The following is a 24657-nucleotide window of genomic DNA, read 5'->3' on the forward strand; positions in this document are numbered from 1 at the left end:
TCTCACATCTTTCTCAGCACTATTCATGACTGGCAGGTACTGAGCCCTCAAGAAATGTCTGCTGATGATTTCTGTGTGAACACAGCCTCCTACACTCTGACCTCATCATTCCACAAACCTTCCACCTCTGCTGACCTCCTCCTCTCTTCTACTTGTGCACCAGAAAGGGCTCCATCTTCAAGATTTCAAATTCCCAAACTGGCCTCCCGATTGAAATATCAAACCCTTTCTTTTCCACTGCTCCTCTTGCCTACAAACCTGCAAGCCCAATCTAACCCTAAGTTTCAGTTCATGCTCCTCTTCCAACTCTTGGTCAAATTGAAAATGTAGTTCATTTGTAACCATGCCTATGTATTTATTAGCCCTTATTTCCTATCTTGCCCTTTTCTATGAGGCCACACACTAAGTAGTTCATCTATCCTTGAAAGGTGCCAAGCAAGCTGCATTTCATTTGCCAATATGTGACCTTCTTCCAGTGGCTCAGATGATAAAGAATCTGCCTGCAGTGCTGGAGACACGGGTTCAATTCCTCCCTCAGGAGAAGACACATGGCAACCCACTCCAGTATTCTAGTCCCATGGACAGAGGAGCCTGGCAGGCTACAGTCCGTGGGGTCACAAAGAGTCAGACACAACTTAGCAGCTAAAGAACAAAAACTTACACACACACACACACACATACATATGTAGCTATAGTTACATAGTTATATATAAATTTCTGTGTGTGTGTGTGTGTGCAGAGTCCCTGATTTATGATGGTTCTACCCATGATAATTGGACTTTATAATAATGCAAAAGCAACATGCTTTCAGTAGAAACAGTACTTGGAATTTTTATCTTTTTCCTGGACTACCAATAAGCAGTACAATGCTTTCTCATAATGCTAGACAGTTGCACCAAGATGCCATTCCATCAACCATGTGATCTGAAGGATAAACTATCAATACCCATACAACCATTCTGGTTTTCATTTCCAGTACAGTATTCAATAAATTACATGAGATATTCATCATTTTATTATATAATAGGCCTCATGTTAGATAATTTTGCCCAACTGTAGCCTAATATAATTGTTCAGAGCATGTTTAAGGTAGGCTAGGCTAGGCAATAATGTTTGGTAGGTTAGGTATGTCAAATGCATTTTTGACTTAGGTTGTGTTTATCGGGACATAACCCCACCCTAAGTTGAGGAAGATCTATGTGTGTTATGTGTGTGAATAACTCTGTTGGCTCCTTTTCCTCTGCTCCACAATTAAGTGACTGAGAACTTTAAATTCTACCCTGGTTGCTCTTGTGTACCTACACACACTCTCTAAGTGATCTCCTCAGTTTCACTGACTTAAAATACCTTCCATATACTGATGGTTCCCAAATTTATTTCTTTGGCATGATCTCTTCCTTGAGCCCTGAACAAGAATATTCAACTAATTATATGAAGTCTTGACTTAGACTTTTAACTAGTATATTAAACTTAACAAATCCAAAACGAAATTTCCCCACGAAACCTATTCTTTCTCCAATGTTCTCTATTTCCATAAATGGTACCACTCTCTACCAAGTTGCTCAAGCCAAAATCCTAGGAGTCATCGTCAATTCCTTCTTCCTTTCCTCCTACTCTATCCACATACCCAACCTACCTATCAACTCTGCCTCCAAGTATACCCCGGGTCTTTTACTTCTCTCCCTCTCTGGAGCTTCCATTACACTCTAAGCCATCATCACTATCATTAGACCCACTGCAAGAGTCTCCTGTCTTGTTTTCCCTGCTTCCACTGTCATCCTCTTTTCCATTGTTCTCAGAAAAGTTAATGCAATCTTTAAAAACAAAAACACAGCTGTATTTTAAATCCACCAGTGGCTTCTGATTGCACTTAGAAAAAAGTCCAAACTCCTTTCCTTAGCCCCTGCCTACCTCTGAGATCTTTTCTCCTACCACTTTTCCCCAGTTCAGTGGATTCCAACCATGCTGACCTTCACATAGCCCCAGGATCAGGATAAGATCATGCCCATCTCTGGGCTTTTACCTTTGCAGTTCCCTCTACTATGAATGCTTGAATCCTCCCTCTACACAAAATGTCTTGTGGCTGACTTTTTCTTATCCTTCAAGTCAGTCAGTCAGTCAGTCAGTTCAGTTGCTCAGTTGTGTCCGACTCTTTGTCCGTATCCTTGAAGTCTCAGCTCAATAGTTGCTTCCTCTGAGGCTTTTTCTGACCCCTCCATGCTTCAAGTCACCATCTCTAGTATACTAGAGATGTACAGTACTATACCTCATAGCACCTATTTGTATTTGATATTACATCATTTGTTTGTTGTTCAGTTGATAATCAGGTCTGACTCTTTTGCGACCCCATGGACTGTGGCCCACCAGGCTCCTTTGTCCATGGGATTTCCTAGGCAAGAATACTGGAGTGGGTTGCCATTTCCTTCTCCAGGGGATCTTCCCGACCCAGGGATAGAACTCATGTCTTCTGCATTGGCAGTGGAATTCTTACCAGTGAGCCACCAGGGAAGCCCACATCATTTGTTCACTTGATTATTTGTTTCTCCCACTGTAAATTCCAAGAGAACTAGGACTCTATTTGATTTATTCACCACAGCATCCCTGAGGTATGTGCTCAAGGACTGCCTGATACATGTATATCATGTTTACATATGTATGTATGCAATACCAGTATGCATATATTTCAGTATGCAAAATCTTTCCTGTATGTGTGCAGTATAAATAATAAATATCTGTGGAAGGAGCATATTAATGCACATCTTGATTTCTTCAAAATGTAATTAAGATGAACAATATTTCTGTTGTCTGATTAAAAAGTATCCTTCTTCCCTTATTTACAATAAAACATCCTATCAAAAAATATCACAGTGTTTCCCAGAATTTTTGTGCTGTTCTGACTATTTTCATTGATGTGAAAAGGCAAAGGCCATTTCACAAAGCATTCTTTTATTTGGCTTCCACTTTATGCTTTTCATTCTCCTGAAAAAGACATACTGAACACGTTCCATTCTCTCAATACAGACATCCCAAAGGCATTCAAATAGCACTGAAAAAAAAATTTTTAAACCTAGAGAAACCAACTTTGCCTGGATTTTTTTTAACTTTTATTTATCAGGGAACATTGTTTACAGCTGTCCTGAGGCTTCTGTTAATGCTTGTTAGAATCGGGGATGTTGCAACTAGAGTTCCTCTATTCTTTTATAACAGCAAACTGCAGATTAATTTTCCTCAATTCATATATTTCCAAAGACACAGAAGGTTATAAATTGCTTCCAAGAGAACAAGGAGGAAAGTCATAAGTATTTTCTAGAAGAAGCTTCTCATTCTTTTAAACTCTCATCTGAAATTTAAAAGTAAATAAATATTTTTTACTGTCCTATTTTTTTAGTTACTAAGATAACTTCTTAAGAAATTAAACCTTTTCTCAGTTTCAAGAGAAACATATACTTGATCTGCTCTCAACAAAATGAACTTTTTCTGTAGAAAGTGAAATATTATAGTTATTTGTCTCTCCACTGGCATTAGCAATACTGGCAACCTTCTGCAGTCTTCACCATCTTATTTCTTCTTTCCTGGCTTTTATGACCCAGGTTAATGATCAAATATATTCCAAATCTTTAAAAAGGAAGATGTTGATTTTTTTTCTTAAAAAAAAAATCTGATCCCCTCTTACTACAGAGATGTTTCAACTGACTTTTGTCCTGAAACTCCATTGACTATGAGTAGCTTGCCATGCAGAGAAGGAAATGGCAACCCACTCTAGTACTCTTGCCTGGAAAATCCCAAGGACGGAGGAGCCTGGTAGCCTGCAGTCCATAGGGTAGCTAAGAGTCAGACACGACTAAGCGATTTCACTTTTCACTTTCATGCATTGGAGAAGGAAATGGAAACCCACTCCAGTGTTCTTGCCTGGAGAATCCCAGGGACGGGGGAGCCTGGTGGGCTGCCGTCTATGGGGTCGCACAGACTCGGACATGACTGGAGCGACTTAGCAGCAGCAGCAGCAGCAGCTTGCCATGTGGTTCATGCATGAAATATACATGTTAATATATGAGTTAATTAAATGTTACTGAAAAAATAAGAAAAAGATAAGCTCTTTATTCACAACCTAAAAATAATATTTCTATGAAAAATATCTATTTTTCTATGATTTTTTAAATCTAGAATTTAATGGAAATGATCATTAAAGAGAATCAGAAATTGAAATGATCCACAATACAATGCTGGTATTGAACATAAAAATAAACATTAAAAAAATGAAGTATAATGCTACAGTAGGATAACTACAATAGCATTCTTGGCTATTACTGGAAAACTTAAGTTTAGTAAAACTTTAAAAAGGGGGGAGGTGTATTCTTCGAGGTAAAGAAATTATTAAAAGCAATTTTAATAATTCTTAACTTTATTTTGCAATCAGTGCTTTGAAAATGAAGTTTATATAGAGACAAGTAGGAAGGAAAGTTTCTTAAAAAGATGGAATTGTTCATTGTTCTGGCGGATATGTAAAAACAATGCTGACTCAAAAGCAGCCAAGTGGACAGCTGCAGATGCTGTACCCAATGGAAATACTAAGCAGGCGTAGCACGAATCAATAATTAACAAAGCAGATGCACAAAGCTTGATGAGGATGAATGATGGCATGGGCGGGAATGGTAAAAGAAGCTGATAACAGTACTAGCTTTGTAAGAAATTAAATAAACTTTGTTTTCATGAATTTGTTAGTAAGAGTACTTCAGTGCCTAGTAGTACACAAAGAATATCTTTTTTTAATGTTTTGAATTAATTGATATGTATCTCTATATATTGATAGTATTTATCACTGAAGATGTTTATAAATCAAAATGATCCACAAGAAAATTTGGTAGGGTGAACATAGAAATATTTTTTAAAGTAAAGAAGAAATAATATTCTAAATGAACTGACTACAGGGGCATCAAGGGTTTCCCTGATAGCTCTGCTTCCCTGGTAGCTCCTGGAGAAGGGATAGGTTACCGACTCCAGTATTCTTCGGTTTCCCTGGTGGCTCAGCTGGTAAAGAATCCAACTGCAATGTGGGAGACCTGGGTTCGACACCTGGGTTGGGAAGATCCCCTGGAGAAGGGAACAGCTACCCACTCCAGTATTCTGGCCTGGAGAATTCCATGGACTGTATAGTCCATGGGGTTGCAAAGAGTCGTACAATTCTTAAGTTTAATGAAATGTTGAAGAGTGAGGTATACCTTTAGTGCACATCATTTTTTAACTTTTATTGTGTGTGTGTGTGTGTGTGTGTGTATACACACACATGCTAGTCAGTAAGGATAAATACATTGTGGATAAATATATTGTCTTTTATGTACTCTAAGAGCACTAAGCCCTGTCTCTTGTATATAAATAAATAGCTGTGGAATTAATAATACATCTTAAGTTTCTCCAAAATATAATGGAAGTAGACAATCTGATTATGCATGTTTTAGTAAAAACATTCACAGTAAATTCTTTAGATGCTGAATGTATGAATTGGAAACATCTTTTAGTCTTTTTTTTTTTTTTTTTTTTTGAGAATTACAGCTCTTAAACTCACCAACTCAATGGACATGGGTTTGGGTGGATTCTGGGAGTTGGTGATGGACAGGGCAGCCTGGCGTGCTTCGGTTCATGGGGTCACGACTGAGCGACTGAACTGAACTGAAACTGCAGTGACTTGAAAAACTAGAAATTTGCAGAGGTAACATGCATTTATAGCAAACTTGGAAAGCAGGTTTCAGTTTTAGGCATATAAAGAAGTTAAGGAAGGTATGTAAGGAAGATAAGTATACAAGGTTCATTTACATGTTTTCCCTTAGGACATATGTTGCAAGAACAGCGGCTCTTCTGAATGCAAAGCATTCATTGCTCATTACTACTATCAAATGTTTAACCTGAAGATGTGTTCTTTATCTACATGCTCATTTTATACCATTCTGTTTTTCTTTGAATTATCATTGAAAATGCAAGCTATTATCTACTGATTCATTAACTTACAAATAATTTATTGAGTATATACTGTGTGCCAGACACTATTCTAGTTGCTAGAAATATAGTAGCAAGCCATCAAAAGTTACTGCACGTACGGAAATTTTATTCTAGCGATGGAGACAGACAATAATCAAGATAAATCAGTAAAAGACATAACAAATTATATAATATTAAGTGCTAAGGAGAAAAAAATAAGGCAGAGAAAGGATCTCGGAAATCTGAGAAAAGAATAGAATTTTAAATTGAGTGACCAGGAAAGGTCTCACTGAGAAGTGACATTAAGTCCTGGGAGGTGAAGGAGCTAGTCCTGTGGACACAAGGCCACGGTGGGTGCTAGGGATGGGGGAACATTCCAGGGAGGGAAAGCCCCAAATCGCAAAGGTCATGAGGTGGAACAGTGCTTGGCATACTTGAGGAATATTTAAGAGGCCAGAGTGTCTGGAGGAGACCAAGGAGAGGAGAGCAGTGAGAGATGAGACCAAAGAGATGACAGGAGGCTAGGGCTTCCCTGGTGGCTCAGAGGTTAAAGCATCTGCCTGCAATTCGGGAGACCTGGGTTCTATCTCTGGGTCGGGAAGATCTCCTGGAGAAGGAAATGGTAACCCACTCCAGTATTCTTGCCTGGAGAATCCCATGGATGGAGGAGCCTGGTGGGCTATAGTCCACGGGGTCGCAAAGAGTCGGACATGACTAAGCGACTTCATTTACTTACTTAGGTCATAAAGGACCTCTTAGGCAAGAAAGGGAGACATTGAAGTACTTTTCACAGAAAACTGACATTATCTGACTTTTTAATAGGATCAATCTGGCCACTGAGTTTGAGAATAAAGTAAAGAGGGCAAGAATGGAAATACAGTGTTCAAGTCTCCTGTAAATGTGTTATCATAGTTTCATTATTTAAAAAAGAAAAAAACAAAAACAAAAAAACCCCAGACTGCCTGGGCCATTAAAAAAAAAAAAAAAAGAAAGTAACACAGAGTTCAGCTACAGCTATAATCCAGACAAAAGATGGTAGTGGCTTGAGCCAGAATAGTGGCAGCAGCAATAGTGAGAAGTGGCTGGATTCTGGATATATTCTGAAGATAGTATCCACAGGATTTTCTGACAGACTAGGATGTGAGGTTATACACTATCTGTGATACTCTGAAATTTACACCTTTCCTTCTTAAATTAGTGAAAAAGGTACAAATACTTTCATGTTCTCTGTCATTCTTAGAGGATGATGTTTCTGACATAACTTCAACTTTCCTTTTGTTCCTAAGTTTGAAGACACACCCCACAATTTTTTTTGTGTCCTATCTCAACCTTGAGGAAAGCTAAAAGAGAAGACGTGGTTCTGAAAATTGACAGTGTCAACTGTATCTCACGAGTTCCTCCTCTACTGTAAAATCCAGCCTGATTTCCCTTGTGTATGCCAAGGCCTGTCTCACAACCTTGCACATATTGAGTCAGTCAGTCAGTTTAGTCACTCAGTTGTGTCAGACTCTTTGTGACCCCATGGACTGCAGCATGCCAGGCATCACTGTCAATCACCAACTGCCAGATTTACTCAAACTCATGTCCATTGAGTCGGTGATGCTATCCAACCATCTCATCCTCTGTCATCCCCTTCTCCTCCTGCCTTCAATCTTTTCCAGCATCAGGGTCTTTTCAAATGAGTCAGTTCTTCACATCAGGTGGCCAAAGTATTGGAATTTCAGCTTCAACATCAGTCCTTCCAATGAATATTCAGGACTGATTTCCTTTAGGATAGACTGGTTGGATCTCCTTGCAGTCCAAGGGACTCTCAAGAGTCTTCTCCAACACCACAGTTCAAAAGCATCAATTCTTTGGCGCTCAGCTTTCTTTATAGTCCAACTCTCACATCCATACATGACCACTGGAAAAACCATAGCCTTGACTAGATGGACCTTTGTTGGCAAAGTAATATCTCTGATTTTTAATATGCTGTCTAGATTGGTCATGACTTTTCTCCCAAGGAGTAAGCATCTTTTAATTTCATGACTGCAGTCACCATCTGCAGTGATTTTGGAGCCCCCCAAAATAAAGTTTGTCACTGTTTCCACTGTTTCCCCATCTATTTGCCATGAAGCGATGGGACCGGATGCCATGATCTTAGTTTTCTGAATGTTGAGTTTTAAGCCAACTTTTTCACTCTCCTCTTTCACTTTCATCGAGAGGTTCTTCAGTTCTTCTTTGCTTTCTGCCATAAGGGTGGTGTCATCTGCACATCTGAGGTTATTGATATTTCTCCTGGCAATCTTGATTCCAGCTTGTGCTTCATCCAGCCCAGTGTTTCTCAGGATGTACAGGGTGACAATATAGAGCCTTGACATACTCCTTCCCCAATTTGGAACCAGTCTGTTGTTCCATGTCTGGTTCTAACTGTTGCTTCCTGACCTGCATACAGATTTCTCAAGAGGCAGGTCAGGTGGTCTGGTATTCCCATTTCTTGAAGAATTTTCCACAGTTTGTTGTGATGCACACAGTCAAAGGCTTTGGCATAGTCAATAAAGCAGAAATAGATGTTTTTCTGGAACTCTTTTGCTTTTTCTGTGATCCAGAGGATGTTGGCAATTTTATCTCTGGTTCCTCTGCCTTTTCTAAAACCAGCTTGAACATCTGGAAGTTCACAGTTCACGTATTGCTGAAGCCTGGCTTGGAGAATTTTGAGCATTACTTTACTAGCATGTGAGATGAGTGCAATTGTGCAATAGTTAGAGCATTCTTTGGCATTGCCTTTCTTTGGGATTGGAATGAAAACTGACCTTTTCCAGTCCTGTGGCCACTGCTGAATTTTCCAAATTTGCTGGCATGTTGAGTGCAGCACTTTCATAGCATCATCTTTTAGGATTTGAAATAGCTCAACTGGAATTCCATCCCCTCCACTAGCTTTGTTCACAGTGATGGTTGCACATATTAGGCTCTCAGAAAATGTTTGTTAAATGGTATAGTCTCTACTGAAAATGGTAGATCAAACCAATAGATCTTAAGGGAAATTAACCCTGAATACTCTCTGGAAGGACTGATGCTGAAGGAGAAGCTCCAGTATTTTGGGGTCATGTGATGCACACAGCCAATTCTTTGGAAAGGTCCCTGATGCTGGGAAAAGATGGAGAACAGAAGAGCCCAGCACAGGATGAGATGGCTGGATAGCATCACTCGTGCAATGGACATGAACTTGGGCAAACTTCGGGGAGATAGTGAGGGACAGGGAGGACTTACAGGCCATAGACTGTAAGTCTATGGAGTTGCAAAGAGTCAGAAACGACTGAGCAACTGAACAACATACTCTCTACATTTCCTAGGCAATAATAGGCAAAAAGCAACATTCAGCCCCTATCAACTGCACAATCATAAATTAAAATTTTTATTTTAGTATTAAGGATATTATGCCAGAGCACTCAACTGATAAATATGGTTGAGCTTCCAGCACCTTCATTATTATCAGCTGCAATCCAAAGTTGTTTTAGCTTTTCTGCACCTGGAAAGGTAACTAAAAGCCGGAGTAGACCGGCTTTGTAACTCGCAGCTGGGACTAAGTGACACACCAGCTGTCTCTTGTAAATTTACAGCGGAGTTAAGTCCTCGAACAGCTCACAAACGTCTACGGAGACGAGGAGCCAAACGAGCGGGGACATGCGCCTCGCCCAAGGCCTTGCCCACAAGGCCCCCGCGGCGTGGGCGAGCGCCGTGCACGCGGCGAGTTGTAGCTCCTCCCCTCTTCTGCGAGTCAGGCCACCGTAGCTCGAGCGCCTCCTGCGGCGCGCAGGCTCTGAGAAGCTTGGCGCACGCGGACAGCGAGAAGCGTTTCCTAGCAACGGGGGAGAGGCAACGTCACGGCGGCGGGTACTCAGAGCTGCTGCCTACCGTTGGGCGGCCTTGAGTACCTTCCAGCTACCTGCGGGCTGGAAGGAACGCTGTGCGCAGCTCTCTGTCCGCACGTCTTTGCCCGTCCTTTCCGACCTTATCCTACCCCTGGTCGCCGAGAGCAACCTCCCGCCGTGACCCCGCATCCGAGGCACGGCCGGAGGCTAGAGGCGGCTCGCCAGGTTCCTCGCCCCCAGCGCCCGCGGAGCCCACCGCCGGCGGCCTCAGCGGGACGATGCTGGAGTCTATTCGAGTGACAGGTGAGCGCTGGGAAGCACGGTGGTCCCTGGGCTGGCGGGGGCGGCCAGCGTCCTCCCGGCCGCTTGCGCGAGTGTGGGGTGGGTCCGCCTGGAGGCCGAGGTAACGGCAGGATTTGGGCTCCGGTGCCCAACACGACGCCTAGAACAGTGCGGAGCCCACAGAAGGTGCTCAGGCAAAAGGTGCGCAGGGAATAGAAAACGGTACCGTTACGTTTTGTCAGTTATCAGTAAGCACGTGCTGTGGATTGTAATGGGGTAAATTATACTCACTTACCGGCTCTACAATCTAATATTGTTAAATTCTATTTCAAAGCTTATTAAATATGTAATCAGGCATTATAGTGCACTGGAATCTAGTTTTCTAGAATGTTCAGAAAAATAAGAGCTAAGCAAATGAGCACGTCAATATTGAGTATGTCAATATTTGTACTGGTTTGTATGTATGCTTTTATTCTTTAGTCAGAACGTTTTGAGTTGATATTAATAGGTCACTGTATAATATGTATTATACCAAGCACAAAAAATGGATGTTTAGACCCCAGGTCAGAAAGTTATTGGCTTTTTGTTATTAAAAAAAATTGTGGATACTATTTAAAAATGATCTTGCATAACATTAGAATAATTTCCTAGGCCATTTTCCTGTCACTTGATTCTGTTTAACATTACTGCAAGACAGAGTTCTTGATAGTCTAATGAAGAGCAGCAGAGTAAAGGAAATTCTCTAAACTTGAAACTAACATCAAAATAAGGCCAGGTTGTTGTTTTTTGTTTTTTTTTTTACTTTAAGGCATTGTAATACCTAATAGGCCATTTTTCTGCAAAATCTTTAATTGTGTAGCAAAATTAAGTTTTAATGAAAATATTTATGGTCTTAATTATACTATATTTCGTGCTCCATGTTATAAAATAGGGAACTGATTTTGTGCAGTTGTGACATTGCTGTGATTTGTCTTATTGTTGTTTATGTTGATAGGAAGCATCGACGATTACAAAATTTAAGATTTCAGAGGCATTAGATTTTTTTTTTAAGTGATTGGATGTAGGTGCTGTTCTTGCATCTAAAATACAATGAAAATGTTGAAAGTTACTTTAAAATATTGCATCTCCTTTTTGCCTTGGAGCAGGGTCTCTCAACCTTGGCACTGTTAACATTGAGTTAGTGGGTAATTCTTTGTTGTGGGGGGCTGTCCTGTGCATTGTACAATCTTTAGCAGATCCCCAGCCTCTCCCACTAGATGCTAGTAATCCCCTTACCCCCAACTCCCCCCCACCCCACACAGTTGTGACAACCAAAATTATCTCCAGACTTTATCAAATGTCTCCTGGAGGACAAAATTACCACCACCCCCACTCCATTTGAGAACCACTTCTCTGGAGAAAAATATTCTAGTTAGATTTTGTAAAAGGAGGGTTATTAGATAACAATTTAGAAATAATATCAATCAAAATTATTTTCCCAAAGCACAAAAATAATGGTAGAGAGAATATAATTATGATAATATTAGTTTTAGAAAGTGAGTATTCTGACCAGTCAGCTGTACAACGTGGATCTCCTGTTTTTCAATATACACAGTTGGAAGTTTGAGGAGAAATACTTTATAAAATAGTAGACCTACTTCTCTTGTCTGAACCCCCATTCCATAATTTAGTGGCAATACACTTATCAGTGCAACTCTGCTTGTTGCTATCCCAAGATAAGATAATTTGGCAGTGGATTACTGTAGTTCAATAAAAATAGTCATTTGAGACAATTCAAGCCCCAGATTAAAACAACTGGTCATTTTTCAAATTGGTTTCTCCATTTCTTTTGTAAGTTTCTTGACTAGTTAAAGGGAACCCCCCATGTTCTAGAACCCCACGCCTAGCATTTTGCTGACATATCAGAAAACCAACTTTTAATGGCAAGAAACTTTATGCAGAGCGTTTAGCCAAAAGTATACCCTCCTTTCTCCTCACTATCCCTCTCTATCCCCTCACTATTCATTGATATCTTAGAAGCCCATGTTCTTCTGATTAGCATTGATTGTTCTTGTTTGTGGTGAGAGTACTGATGCAAAGTACTCGGTTCATTTCTTTTCAGCTTTAAGATAGCTATAAATGTAGAGCTAACTTCTTTTTAATTTCAGGACTGAAGCACAGTTACTTGTTTCTGAAATTACTTCCTATATAATATCTCACTTTTGACGTATTAGTCATGATTTAATATCTAAATATGACATCCCAGTGAACTGCTGGAGTAGAATAAGATTTGATTCCAAATACTGGAGTATTTACAGTGTTCCATGGAGTATTTCTATAGGAGATGAATATAATATTGATACTGATAGTTAACACCCGCTTCTTAGTACAGGCCAGCATTGTTCTCAGCACTACACATATATTAACTTTTTTGATCCTCCCACTAATATTGTGAGGTATATATAGTATTTTTATTCCATTTTCCAGATAAGGAAGCTGCAGCATAAAGATGTCAAGTAGTTTGATCAAGGTCACACACAGCTGCTAATAAATAGCCAAGATTCAAGTCAGAGAAACTCCCTTCCAAAGCCCATTTTCTCAACCACTAGGGAAGTCAAACACTTGTTAAAAGATATGCTGAGTTAAGCCACAACATTCAACATGAAAATCTCATTTAACATCAGTGCTACGTTAGCTGATAGTTTACTCCAGGTGTTTTTAAGTTTTATCACAGGCATGTCTGTAATAGTTTTTGCCTGGAAAGATGACATTTTACCTGACTATAAAATTGTTTTTAAAATAGAGAAGACAACATCTAGCTCATTCAGTGAGTAACAAAATGCTGTCAGAAGCCATATAAGATTATGTTCATTTGTGAATTCCTACTGCCTTTATTTTGTATGTGATGAGAAATGATTAATTAATCATCTGGAAATGAAGCTCCTTTGTAACAAAAGTAAATGTTTAAAAATACTAGACAGAAGTCGTAAGAGCAGTGTTTGGCTATTTAGAATGAATACACTTAGGCATATAGCTCCTGTTTGTTCTACAGCAGTAGGCACCTGCTATTAAAACTTATCTTCAGCATCACTCATTGTTTCATTTTTTATGCATCCAGGTATGATTTTTTCCCTCAACTTTCAGGCATTGAAATCCTGTGTCCTTTCTCTCCTCTCAAATATTCTCTTTCCTTGGTTATCTCTCAGCAGTGAGTGAGCAAAAACAAACATAGGTTTATGCCATAATGGAATTTAAAATTTCAGTGATGGGGAAGGCCATCATATAAGCAAATGTAAGACTGCAACGATGACAAGTGAGTCAGAAGAACATTCCAGGGAAGTTTTCCTGAACAAGTTTGAACTGAAGGATGAATAGGGATTAATCTCACAGAGAGGAGAGCTCTTCATATATAGGGAACGGAATATGAAGTGTTGTGTCTGGAGAGAGGTGAGTGTGAGAGACTGACAAAATGAAGGAAGACTAGAATGGACTGATTAAGGGCTAGGGGCTGGACATTGTGCACCATGAGGCCAGAGAGGCAGAGCAGTGATCGTCAGAGACTTCATGTGCCGTAATTAGGAATTTTGTCTTCACCCTACGTGGAATACCTGGGGAAGTTTGTTTTCTTGCATTGTTCACTGTTGTTTCAGATAGTTTAATGTTTTTCTTTTACCACAACCATCATTTCCTGGCATTATAGAATACCCTTCGTGCTTCTAAACGCATGTAGAACTCAGCAGTTTCTGGCCCCAAAACAGTAGTATCACATTATAAGAATCCTTGCTACTAATAGAGTAACACTGAAATGCTCTTAACTGGGAATCGGTGACATTTTTAAGAATCCTGAAATACAGTTAAGTTTCTCAGTTCTTGAATGATACTACCTTTTCATCTCTTTCTTCTTACAGTTGAGAAACTATATTGGATAATGTTGAATTCAGATTGTAATTAAAAGATTATCTATTATAATGCAGACAAATTGGGCAATAAATGTTTTCAAAGATACTGATTTTTAACATACCATGTAAAAAATTATGGTCTAGCTTACATTCAGTAAAGTTCACAAGTCTTAAAGGGGCAGCCTGATGAATCTGTACATATGTAACCACAGTCCAGAACAAAATACAGGGCATTTTTAGCCCCTAAAACTTTAGTACTTCCTCCCAAATTATAACCCCTCCCCCAAAGGTAATCACTGTTCTGTCTTCTAATACCATAAATTAGCTTTGTCTGTTATTGAACCCCATATAAATGAAATTATACAGTATAAACTCACGTGATCTGATCCTGTTTGCTCAGTATTGTCTGAGAGTCATCTGTACTGTTGTAACCTAATTGGTTTTTTTTACTGCAATATAATATTTTATTATATAAATATATCACAATTTATTCATCCTTTCTACTGTTGACAAATACCATTTAAGTAATGATGAACAACTTGGTGAAATTAAAGTGTTTATCTTGTTTGGGGATGATTTTGTTTTGCCTTCTGTTTGTAATTAAACAGCCTATTGTTGTATAAAATTATCCCAGCTTCTCAGGTTTCATAAGTATTAGTGAAATATGAGATTGCCATTTTATGGGTCAAAGTTGGTTGAATGGTATTTTCCACCAGGCTGTGTTTCTGACCATCTGATCCTTCCTTCAGCCAGAGACCTTGTAATTACTGTGAAAGCTCACCTGTTCAGTTGGGAAACTTTTAAGAGTTTAGTGAACAGTGTTCTCCCTCTCTCCTGTTTCTTTAGATGAGGAACAGGAGGCACCGATGGGTTTAGTGATCAGGCTACTATTACAGAGAGGTTATTGAAAGAGTTGGGAATGGAAGCCAGGAATTCTGGTGTTCTTTTCCCCTGTTCTAGATACAAATTCAGCTTTCATTGTGTTGGTAATTTCAGTATATATGTGACTATACTGACCACTAACTTGAATGTAATATTATTTTGCAATTTTCCCTCAATATGGGAATCAGTTTGGGGTGAATGGCTTCTTTGATCAACAAATTTTCATTTCCTCCAAGGCTATAGTGAAGCAGATTGCTGGTGGCCAAAATGTTACATTAAATAGTGACTTCATATGAGAGTATGAGTTTTATTACTTTTAGGAGAGGAAGTGAGTTACACTTTCCCCCAAAGAAGCCTGCTTATGCTTTAAGAAGTCTCAATTTTTTGGTAAAAAATGAGTTAGGTGAATATGGTGTCTTCATTGAAATCTTTTTATGTGCTTAAGCCTGTTTTAAAAGTCATTTTTTCTTAAAGTAAGCAATAGTATTTAAAATTACAAAAACAGTCTTTTAGGTTCTCTGCAGCTTAATACAACTAAAATAAGATTTGTTTTGAGCATTCATTCCTTGGACAGCAAGGTCAAATCAGTCAATTGTAAAGGAAATCAACCCTAAATATTCATTGGAAGGATTGATGCTGAAGCTCCAGTACTTTGGCCACCTCATGTGAAGAACTGACTCACTGGAAAAGACCCTGATGCTAGGAAAAACTGAGGGTGGGAGGAAAAGTGGGCAATAGAGGATGAGATGGTTGGAATGCATCATTGACTCAATGGACATGAGTTTGAGCAAACTACTAGAGATAGTGAAGGATGAGGAAGCCTGGTGTGCTGCAGTCCATTAGGTCACAAAGGGTTGGACACAACTGAGCAACTGAACAGTAACAACAAAATAAGATTAGTATGACTCTTGAGAAATTAATTTATATCTATCTTGTAAGAAGTGTTTGAAGGCCCACCTGCCCTGCTTTTTATGAACTTCATGGAATATCAGCATTTTGCAGGATTAACATTTATTAAAACAGATACACCATTGGTACTCCCAGCCTACTTAATAGCAGGTGGAGCTTAAAAAGATCTAATGCTTAATTTCTCAGGTAGATAATTCACAAGTGAACTGAAACTCCTGGGAGGGAGTGTTTTAGCAGATGGTTTAGAACTCAACTATCCTGAAGTTTATAGCTTGTTTGCAATGGGACAAAATTATGAATTTTGGTCACTGATGCTTTATGACAAAACAACAGAAAACTCTATGAGACCAGCTCTTTAATCAATATTTGATTCCTAAGTTTTAGGAACCAAATAAAGCACTTTTACATTGAATATTCATTTAAAAAATACCTGTAATAAACCACCCAAATTAGGAATTCTTCAAAGCAGTTTATTCACTGATTTTAATTTGAGGTAACTCCCCTCCTTTTTATTATGAAGAGCAAATGAAAAAAACCTGATTACCTCGCTTTACCTTCCTGGCTGTGCCTAGTCCTTACCTGACTTTTCTAGGTTTATGACAACCTTGTTCTTATCTCAGTTCTCTTTTTTCCCTTTCAGTGTCCATTTCAGTCTTTCTTTGATTATCACCTCTTGTCTTCTAAATTTGTGGTGTCTTATTAGGGAAACTGACACTGTTCATGGGCATTTGGACTGCAGCTTGTGTTCCTTAGCCCATGTTTGCCCAGCTTACCCAGTTTTGACTGTCAGTTGGCAATACTTAAGTATTAAACCTGTGAGGGTCTGGAACCTACCAGCCGTTGATGAAAGTTTTATTTGTTCTGTTTACTTGGAGCTGGTTTTTTATGTTACTGAACAGCCCCTTTGTATAGTCAGCATTCAGCATGTCCTGTGCAATCTAGTTCCTACCTCTCAGCTTGTCCATGTAGTAGACATTTTATTTAGCTCCTACTAGTTTAGAGATGTGGGTTCGATCCCTGGGTTGGCAAGTTCCCCTGGAGGAGGTCATGGCAATCCACTCCAGTATTCTTGCCTGGAGAATCCCATGGACAGAGGAGCCTGGAGGGCTACAGTCCATGGGGTCACAAAGAGTTGGACACCACTGAAGTGACTTCATACACACACACACACACACACAGACACACACACACACACACACAATTTATACTTTCATGTTATCTTTAGACAGTAAGAATTCAGATTTCATATGTTGGCCTAGAAAGTGTTAACTAGAAGGACTTCTGAGTACCTTACATATTTGGATTGTTTATTATCCACTTTTAACCTCATACTGTTTCTTTACCTTAAATCCTATGATTTCTGGGTTTTAAAACTTAACATTTAGTGCACAGTTTCTCTACCTTAGCACCATTTTAGGATGAATACTTTTGTTGAAGGAGGCTGTCGTATGCATTGAAGGATGTTTAGCCCCATCCCTGGCCTCTAACTACAAGATGCTAGTAGCATCACTCCCTGGTTGTGATAGCCAAATGTGCCCTAGAGGGCACAGTTGCTCTCAGTTGAGAACCACTGGTTCAAGGTCTTCCAGGTTATTTTTCCACTTCTGCAATGATCTCCTCATAGATATATGGAATGGTTGTAGAACTACAAATACGTGTTTATCTACAGTGGTTAGAGAGTGGCAGCTTAAGGATCATGCCATTCATTAATTTATTCAGTGTACATTTATTGAATGTCTACCAGATACCTTGCTTGATGTTGGAAAGAGACAGAGGAATAAAACATGGTCGTGGTACCTATCTTGGTACATCAGTGATTCGGATTACTGTGTCTTAATAGGGTGCCATATCTTGTACAGAGGAAGAAAAGGTGTAGTGCTGTGCATGTAGCAGATTTAATACTGAACGTCTGTTGATAATTGAATGACTGCCCTTATATAATAGAATGAGCATGGACTGTAATCAGACACATTCAGATCACAGTTTGTTCTTCACTGCCTTGTCATATAACCTTGAGCAAATTATTTAACATTGCTGAAGCTTTAATGATAAAACATTACAGTCTTTGCTGAAATCCCAAACTCACATAAATGTGTCAACAAACAGTGGCTGCTATTATTATTTATTCAGTTCAGTTCAGTTGCTTAGTTATATCTGACTCTTTGCGACCCTGTGGACTGCAGCACGCCAGGCTTCCCTGTGCATCACCAATTCCCAAAGCTTGCTCAAACTCATGTCCATCGAGTCAGTGATGCCATCCAACCATTTCATCCTCTGTCGTCCCCTTCTCCTCCCGCCTTCGATCTTTCCCAGCATCAGGGTCTGTTCCAGTGAGTCACTTCTTCACATCAGGTGGCCAAAGTATTGGAACTTCAGCTTCAACATCAGTCCTTCCAATGAATATTCAGGACTGATTTCCTTTAGAATTGAATGGTTTGATCTCTTTGCAGTCCAAGGGACTCTCAAGAGTCTTCTCCAACACCATAGTTCAAAAGCATCAGTTCTTCAGTGCTCAGCTTTCTTTATGAGAGAAAAGCTCTCACATCCCATACATGACTACTGGAAAAACCATAGCTTTGACTAGATGGACCTTTTCAGAAAAGTAATGTGTTTGCTTTTTAATATGCTCTCTAGGTTGCTCACAGCTTTTCTCCCAAGGAGTAAGCGTCTTTTAATTCCATGGCTGCAGTCACCACCTGCAGTGATTTTGGAGCCCAAGAAAATAAAGTCAGTCACTATTTCCATTGTTATCCCCATCTATTTGCCATGAAGTGATGGGACCGGATGCCTGCTAATAAGTAGGCTGGGAGTACCAATTTTTGAATGTTGAGTTTTAAGCCAGATTTTTCACTCTGTTCTTTCACTTTCATCAAGAGGCTCTTCAGTTCCTCTTTGCTTTCTGCCATAAGGGTGGTGTCATCTGAATATCTGAGGTTATTGATATTTCTCCCAGCAATCTTGATTCCAACTTGTGCTTCATCCAGCCCAGCATTTCGCATGATGTACTCTGCATAGAAGTTAAATAAGCAGGGTGACAATATACAGTCTTGACATAACTCCTTTCCCAATTTGGAACCAGTCTGTTGTTCCATGTCTGGTTCTAACTGTTGCTTCCTGACCTTCATACAGATTTTTCAAGGGGCAGGTAAGGTGGTTTGGTATTCCCATCTCTTGAAGAACTTTCCATAGTTTGCTGTGATCCACACAGTCAAAGGCTTTGGCGTAGTCAATAAAGTAGTAGTAGATGTTTTTCTGGAACTCTCTTGCTTTTTCTGTGATCCAGAGGATGTTGGCAATTTGATCTCTGGTTCCTCTCCCTTTTCTAAATTATTTATTACTACTTATAATAGAAAGGATCCCTGAATGTCTAATCTTGAATGAGTGAGTGACAGATCTATGTGAAGTTTTGTTAAAAATGGAATTAATGGATTGTCTTTCTTGGCAAGGAAGGCAGCTGTCCAAGTCAGCTAGCATTGAAATTGCCTCCATAGTAGAAGCCACAGGTTGAGGACTAGAGGTGTAAGGATCCATGAGACTTGGAAAAGAGAGCTGGTTGAGAGAATCGTGTATCATATTTGCAGAAAGGATTTGGAAAAGGTTTTATAGGCAGATGTGGTCAGATAGGAATTCATATAAGAGAATTTAAGACAAACTTGAACGTTTGGTCAGTTGATTGAATGTGAAAGCTCTTAAAGTGTTCAGCTGAATTCTTCTTCAAGTATTTCTCTTCACATTGCTTTCTTCCTTCTCTGAATTCTATATTATTGTCTGTACCTTTTGTTTTTCATATTTAAGCTTATACTACCTCGTATTAGTACGCATATCTTCATAGAACTGCCTTAGCTTCAGAGCCATATTAGAGGCTAGGTGAAGACAAGAATAATGTATTTATACAGATGTTTTTCAGATTCATGTACCTATTAGCAATACTCCCGTATTTGTGGAATGAAAGAGTGCACTCTGCTCTCCTCTTTCACCTTCATTAAGAGTCTCTTTAGTTCCTCTTTGCTTTCTGCCATTAGAGTGGTGTCATCTGCATATCTTAGGTTGTTGATATTTCTCCCTGCAGTCTGTATTCCAGCTTGTGATTCATCCAGCCCACCATTTTGCGTGATATACTCTGCATACAAGTTAAATAAGCAGGGAGACAGTACATAGCCTTATTTTACTCCTTTCCCATATTGGAACCAGTCAATTGTTCCGTGTAAGATTCTAACTGTTGCTTCTTGACCCGCATACAGGTTTCTCAGGAAATAGGTAAGGTGGTCTGGAATTCCAGTATCTAAGAATTTTTCAGTTTGTTGTGATCTACACAGTCAAAAGTTTTAGTGTAGTCAATGAAGGAGATGTTTTTCTGGAATTCCCTTGTTTTCTCCATGATCCAATGAATGGTGGCAATTTGATATCTCGCTCCTCTGCCTCTTTGAAACCCAGCATGTACATCTGGAAACTTTTGGTGTAAGTACTGCTTAAGGCTTCCCTAGTGGCTCACTCGGTAAAGAATCCTCCTGCAATGTGGGAGATCTGGGTTCGATCCCTGGGTTGGGAAGATCCCCTGGAGAAGGGCATAGCAACCCACTCCAGTATTCTTGCTTGGAGAATCCCCATGGACAGAGGTGCCTGGTGGGCTGCAGTCTGTGGGGGTCACAGAGAGTCGGATACGATTGAGTGACTAAGCACACAACACAAGCCTAGCTTGAAGGATTTTGAGCATAACCTTACTAGCATGTGAGATGAGTGCAATTGTATGGTAGTTTGAACATTCTTTGGCATTGCCGTTCTTTGGGATTGGAATGCAAACTGACCTTTTCAGTCCTGTGGCCACTGCTGAGTTTTTTGAATTTGCTGACATATTGAGTACAGCACTTTAACAGCATCATCTTTTAGGGTTTTAAATAACTCAGCTGAAATTCCATCATCTTTGTTAGTAGTAATGCTTCCTAAGGCCCACTTGACTTGATACTCCGGGATGTCTGGCTCTAGGTGAGTGACCATAACATTGTGGTTATCCGGGTCATTAAAAGTCTATAGTTCTTCTGTGTATTCTTGCTGCCTCTTCTTATCTCTTCTGATAGGGCCTTACTGTTTATGTCCTTTATCATGCCTATCCTTGATTGAAATGTTCCCTTTATATCTCCAATTTTCTTGAGATTTCTAGTCTTTACCATTCTATTGTTTTCCTCTATTTCTTTGCATTTTTCATTTAAGAAGTCCTTCTTATCACTCCTTGCTGTTCTCTGGAACTCTGCATTGAGTTGGATATATCTTTTCCTTTCTCCCTTGCCTTTCATGTCTCTTCTTTCCTCAGCTGTTTGTAAAGCCTCCTCAGACAATCACTTTGCCTTCTTTCATTACTTTGTCTTCAGGATGGTTTTGGTCACTACCTCCTGTACAGTGTTACGAACCTCTGTCCATAGTTCTTCAGGCACTCTGTCCACCACATCTAATCCCTTGAATCTATTTGTCATATCCACTGCATAATCATAAGGGATTTGATTAAGTCATTCCTGAACGGCCTAGTGGGTTTCTCTACTTTCTTCAATATAAGCCTGAATTTTGCAATAAGGAGCTCATAATCTGTGCCACAGTCAGATCCCGGTCTTGTTTATGCTGACTGTGTACAGCATCTTCATCTTTGGCTGCAAAGAATATAATTAATCTGATTTCAGTATTTCCCATTTGGTGATTTCCATGTGTAGAGTCATCTCTTGGGTTGTTGGAAAAGAGTATTTGCTATGATCGGTGTGTTCTCTTGACAAAACTCTGCTAGCCTTTGCTCTGCTTCATTTTGTACTCCCAAGTCCAATAACTTGCCTGTTATTCCAGGTATCTTTTGACTTCCTACTTTTGCATTCCAATCCCCTATGGTGAAAATGATACCATTTTTGGTGTTAACTCTATAAGGTGTTGTATGTCTTCATAGAAGTAGTCAACTTCAGCTTCTTCGGCATTAGTGGTTGGGGCATAGACTTGGATTACTGAGATGTTGAATGGTTTGCCTAGGAAATGAACTGAGATCATTCTGTCATTTTTGAGATTGCACCCAAGTACTGCATTTTGGACTCTTTTTGACTTTGAGGGCTACTCCATTTCTTCTAAGGAATTCTTGCCCACAGTAGTAGATATAATGATCATCTGAATTGAATTTGCCCATTTAGTTCACTGATGCATAAGATGTCAGTGTTCAGTCTTGCCATCTCCTGCTTTATCACGTCCAATTTACCTTGATTCATGAACCTAACATTTCATGTTCCTATGCAGTATTATTCATAGTATTGGACATTATTTTCACCACCAGACACAACCACAGCTGAGTCTTGTTCCTGCTTTGGCCCAGCCACTACATTCCTACTGGAGCTATTAGTAATTGCCCTCAGCTCTTCCCTAGTAGCATATTGAACACCTTCCAACCTGTGGTGGTCATCTTCCAGTGTTGTATCTTTTTGCCTTTTCATACTGTCCATGAAGTTCTCCAGGCAAAAATACTGGAGTGGGTTGCCATTTTCTCCTCCAGTGGACCACATTTTGTCAGAACTCTTCACTATGACTTGTCTGTCTTGGGTGGCCCCGCACAGCATGGCTCATGGCTTCATTGAGCTGTACAAGCCCTTTTGCCACAACAAAGCTGTGATCCATGGAGGAGAAAGGCAAAACTGACCTCTCCTTGTACTATATATCATACGTAGTGGGCTTCCCTGGTGGCGCTAGTGATAAAGAATCCTCTGCCAATACAGGTTAGACGTAAGAGACACGGGTTCAATTCCTGGGTCAGGAAGGTCCACTGAAGGAGGGCACGGCAACCCACTCCAGTATTCTTGCCTGGAAAATCCCATGGACAGAGGAGCCTGGCAGGCTGCAGTCCATGTGGTCACACAGAGTTGGATATGACTGAAGTGACTTACCTTGCATGCACATCCTATGTAGTAATTATGTTTTTAAAAGACTTGGCAAGAAAAATCTTGATTTTCTTTAATGTTAACATGTGTTGTGTAGTTGCTAAGTCATGTCCATCTCTTTTGAGACCCCGTGGACTGCACCCTGCCAGGCTCCTCTGTCCGTGGGATTTCCCAGGCAGGAATACTGGAGTGGATTGCCATTTCCTTCTTCAGGGGTTCTTCCAGACACAGGGATCGAACCCACGCCTCCTGCATTGCAGATGGATTCTTTACTGCTGAGCTACCAGGGAAGTCCCATCTTAACCTATAGCCTAAAATTAAGAAAATCAACTAATTAATAATATTCAGTAATATTACTAAAACATGCTTGAATGTATACTTATCATTTATTTAATTTAAAATGTTTTTGATGTAGATAAGAGAGTGTTATTCTTCTTTTACTGTGGCTATCTTTAGTGTCAGATTTCAAGATTCTGTTGGCTTTGAAAGTGCCTTGGATTTTACTTTGATATTGATAATACCATTAAAGTATATCCTTTCTATGAAATCTACATGCTTTGGTAGAGTTGAGTATTCAGATTATTTGTATGTATTATCTCATACCTGTAATAAACTTTGATCATCTAAATGGCTTGAAGCTAAAGATTTTTACAGCTAATTTGGTGTATATACATTCTTATGGAAGTGACCATGTCTAGCCTGACCAAAATTTAAATAATATATTATTTTAATATTTAAAATGTGTTTTCCAAAGATTGTTGCAAAATTGTAAAAGTTTAAAGACCCTTCAGAATGCTTTTTATATAATCAATTTGCTTCATCTGGCATCTTTGTTGTTTCTTTTGTTTTGATTTTATTAACACAGAAAAGCTTCACTGGCCTGAGCAAGAGCTTGCTAAGAAGTCCATTCTAAATGCAGAAGCGTCCTTGATCATTGACAGCAAAAGAAGCATTTCACATTTATCTCCTGGAATACTGAAGGACATTTTCACAACTGGAACCAGTAGTTACAATGTCCTGCTACAGAGCAAAGAGGAGAAAAAACATCATTCACAAAAACAGCCTTCCTCTACCGGCTCCAAAAGATGTAGAAAACTCAGCAAATCTCCTAGCTCTTCACGTAGTAAAGATCTTCGCAAGATGAAAGCCCCAGTGCCTGTGATGAGCAGTAGTACATGGTACTGCCTAGAAAGGCAGCCTGCTGTGTTTGTCACTAGTTCAGTGTCAAGTCCTGTAAAGTTTACGCATGATATCTCTGTTACAGGAAACACCGTAGTACTGCCACCTAAACCCAAAAATGAAAGAAAGGTGAAGCGACACCTTTTCTCCACACTTCCAAAGCCGAAGCCAAAGCCACAGCATCTGCTGTCGAGAAGTTTTGAAAAAGGAGATGATTTTTCTGGAAAGAAATTTTGTATACTGACTGCTATAAAGCCCACCAACTTGGAGAAAGAAAAACTGAGGTTCTTCAAGTCCGACTACACCTACAATCCTCAGTTTGAGTATGCTAATCCCTCTCTGCCAAGCGTATTGGCCAAGCACAGCAATGCATCTGATCGATTTCTTAAGCAGGTAAAATGCTACTTCGGTCATGTGATTTCACTTTATGTAGTGAAAACAATTATTTGCCATCTTATAGAAAGCCAAAAAAGTTCTAAAATACTCCAGTTATTTATAGTTATCTCCCATCTAGGGTACATAAATATGTGACAAGAAATCTCTAGGTGAGTGTCAACCCATATTTAAATTACTTTGCTCTAATCAAAATTTATAAAGAATCTACTGTGTAAACATTGTGTCAGGAAGCAACTATGTTAGGAAGAAGCTTCAGATTCTGGCTGTAAGGTTTCATTTGGGATTTACAGGCTTGTGGCCCTTTCATAAATCCACATACAAGTGTTTGTGTTTTCTTTTTGATTTTGAATGCGTTAGATGGAGCATGCATATCTCTGGTTCTCCCCGTTGTATTACATTCACAGCTTGCTT

The 24657-nt window shown here is 39.5% G+C and overlaps 2 protein-coding genes across 62 annotated transcripts in view; one reads left to right on the forward strand and one right to left on the reverse strand.

The window, feature by feature from the left end:
* The window catches only part of ANLN (anillin, actin binding protein), a 159195-nt gene that overhangs the window by 62036 nt on the left and 72502 nt on the right, over positions 1-24657 (reverse strand). The window lies entirely within an intron of this gene.
* The window catches only part of MATCAP2 (microtubule associated tyrosine carboxypeptidase 2), a 76040-nt gene that overhangs the window by 8803 nt on the left and 42580 nt on the right, over positions 1-24657 (forward strand). For 16 of the 44 annotated variants that reach the window (XR_014066759.1, XR_014066760.1, XR_014066761.1 and 13 more), the window contains exons 1-2: positions 9814-10127; positions 23537-24243. Coding sequence is in view for 21 of the 44 variants with exons in the window: in XM_081534208.1 (XP_081390334.1) it covers positions 10103-10127; positions 23537-24243 (732 nt within the window). In the remaining 23 variants the exon portion in view is untranslated. Of the gene's footprint in view, positions 1-9813; positions 10308-23034; positions 23056-23532; positions 24244-24364; positions 24396-24657 lie in introns of those variants that run through there. The other 28 variants (XR_014066758.1, XR_014066763.1, XR_014066770.1 and 25 more) reach the window with 9 other exon arrangements.

The sequence above is a fragment of the Giraffa tippelskirchi genome, chromosome 10 (genome assembly GCF_054371585.1).
Source record: "Giraffa tippelskirchi isolate mGirTip1 chromosome 10, T2T-mGirTip1v1.2.pri, whole genome shotgun sequence".
Taxonomy (NCBI): Eukaryota; Metazoa; Chordata; class Mammalia; order Artiodactyla; family Giraffidae; genus Giraffa; species Giraffa tippelskirchi.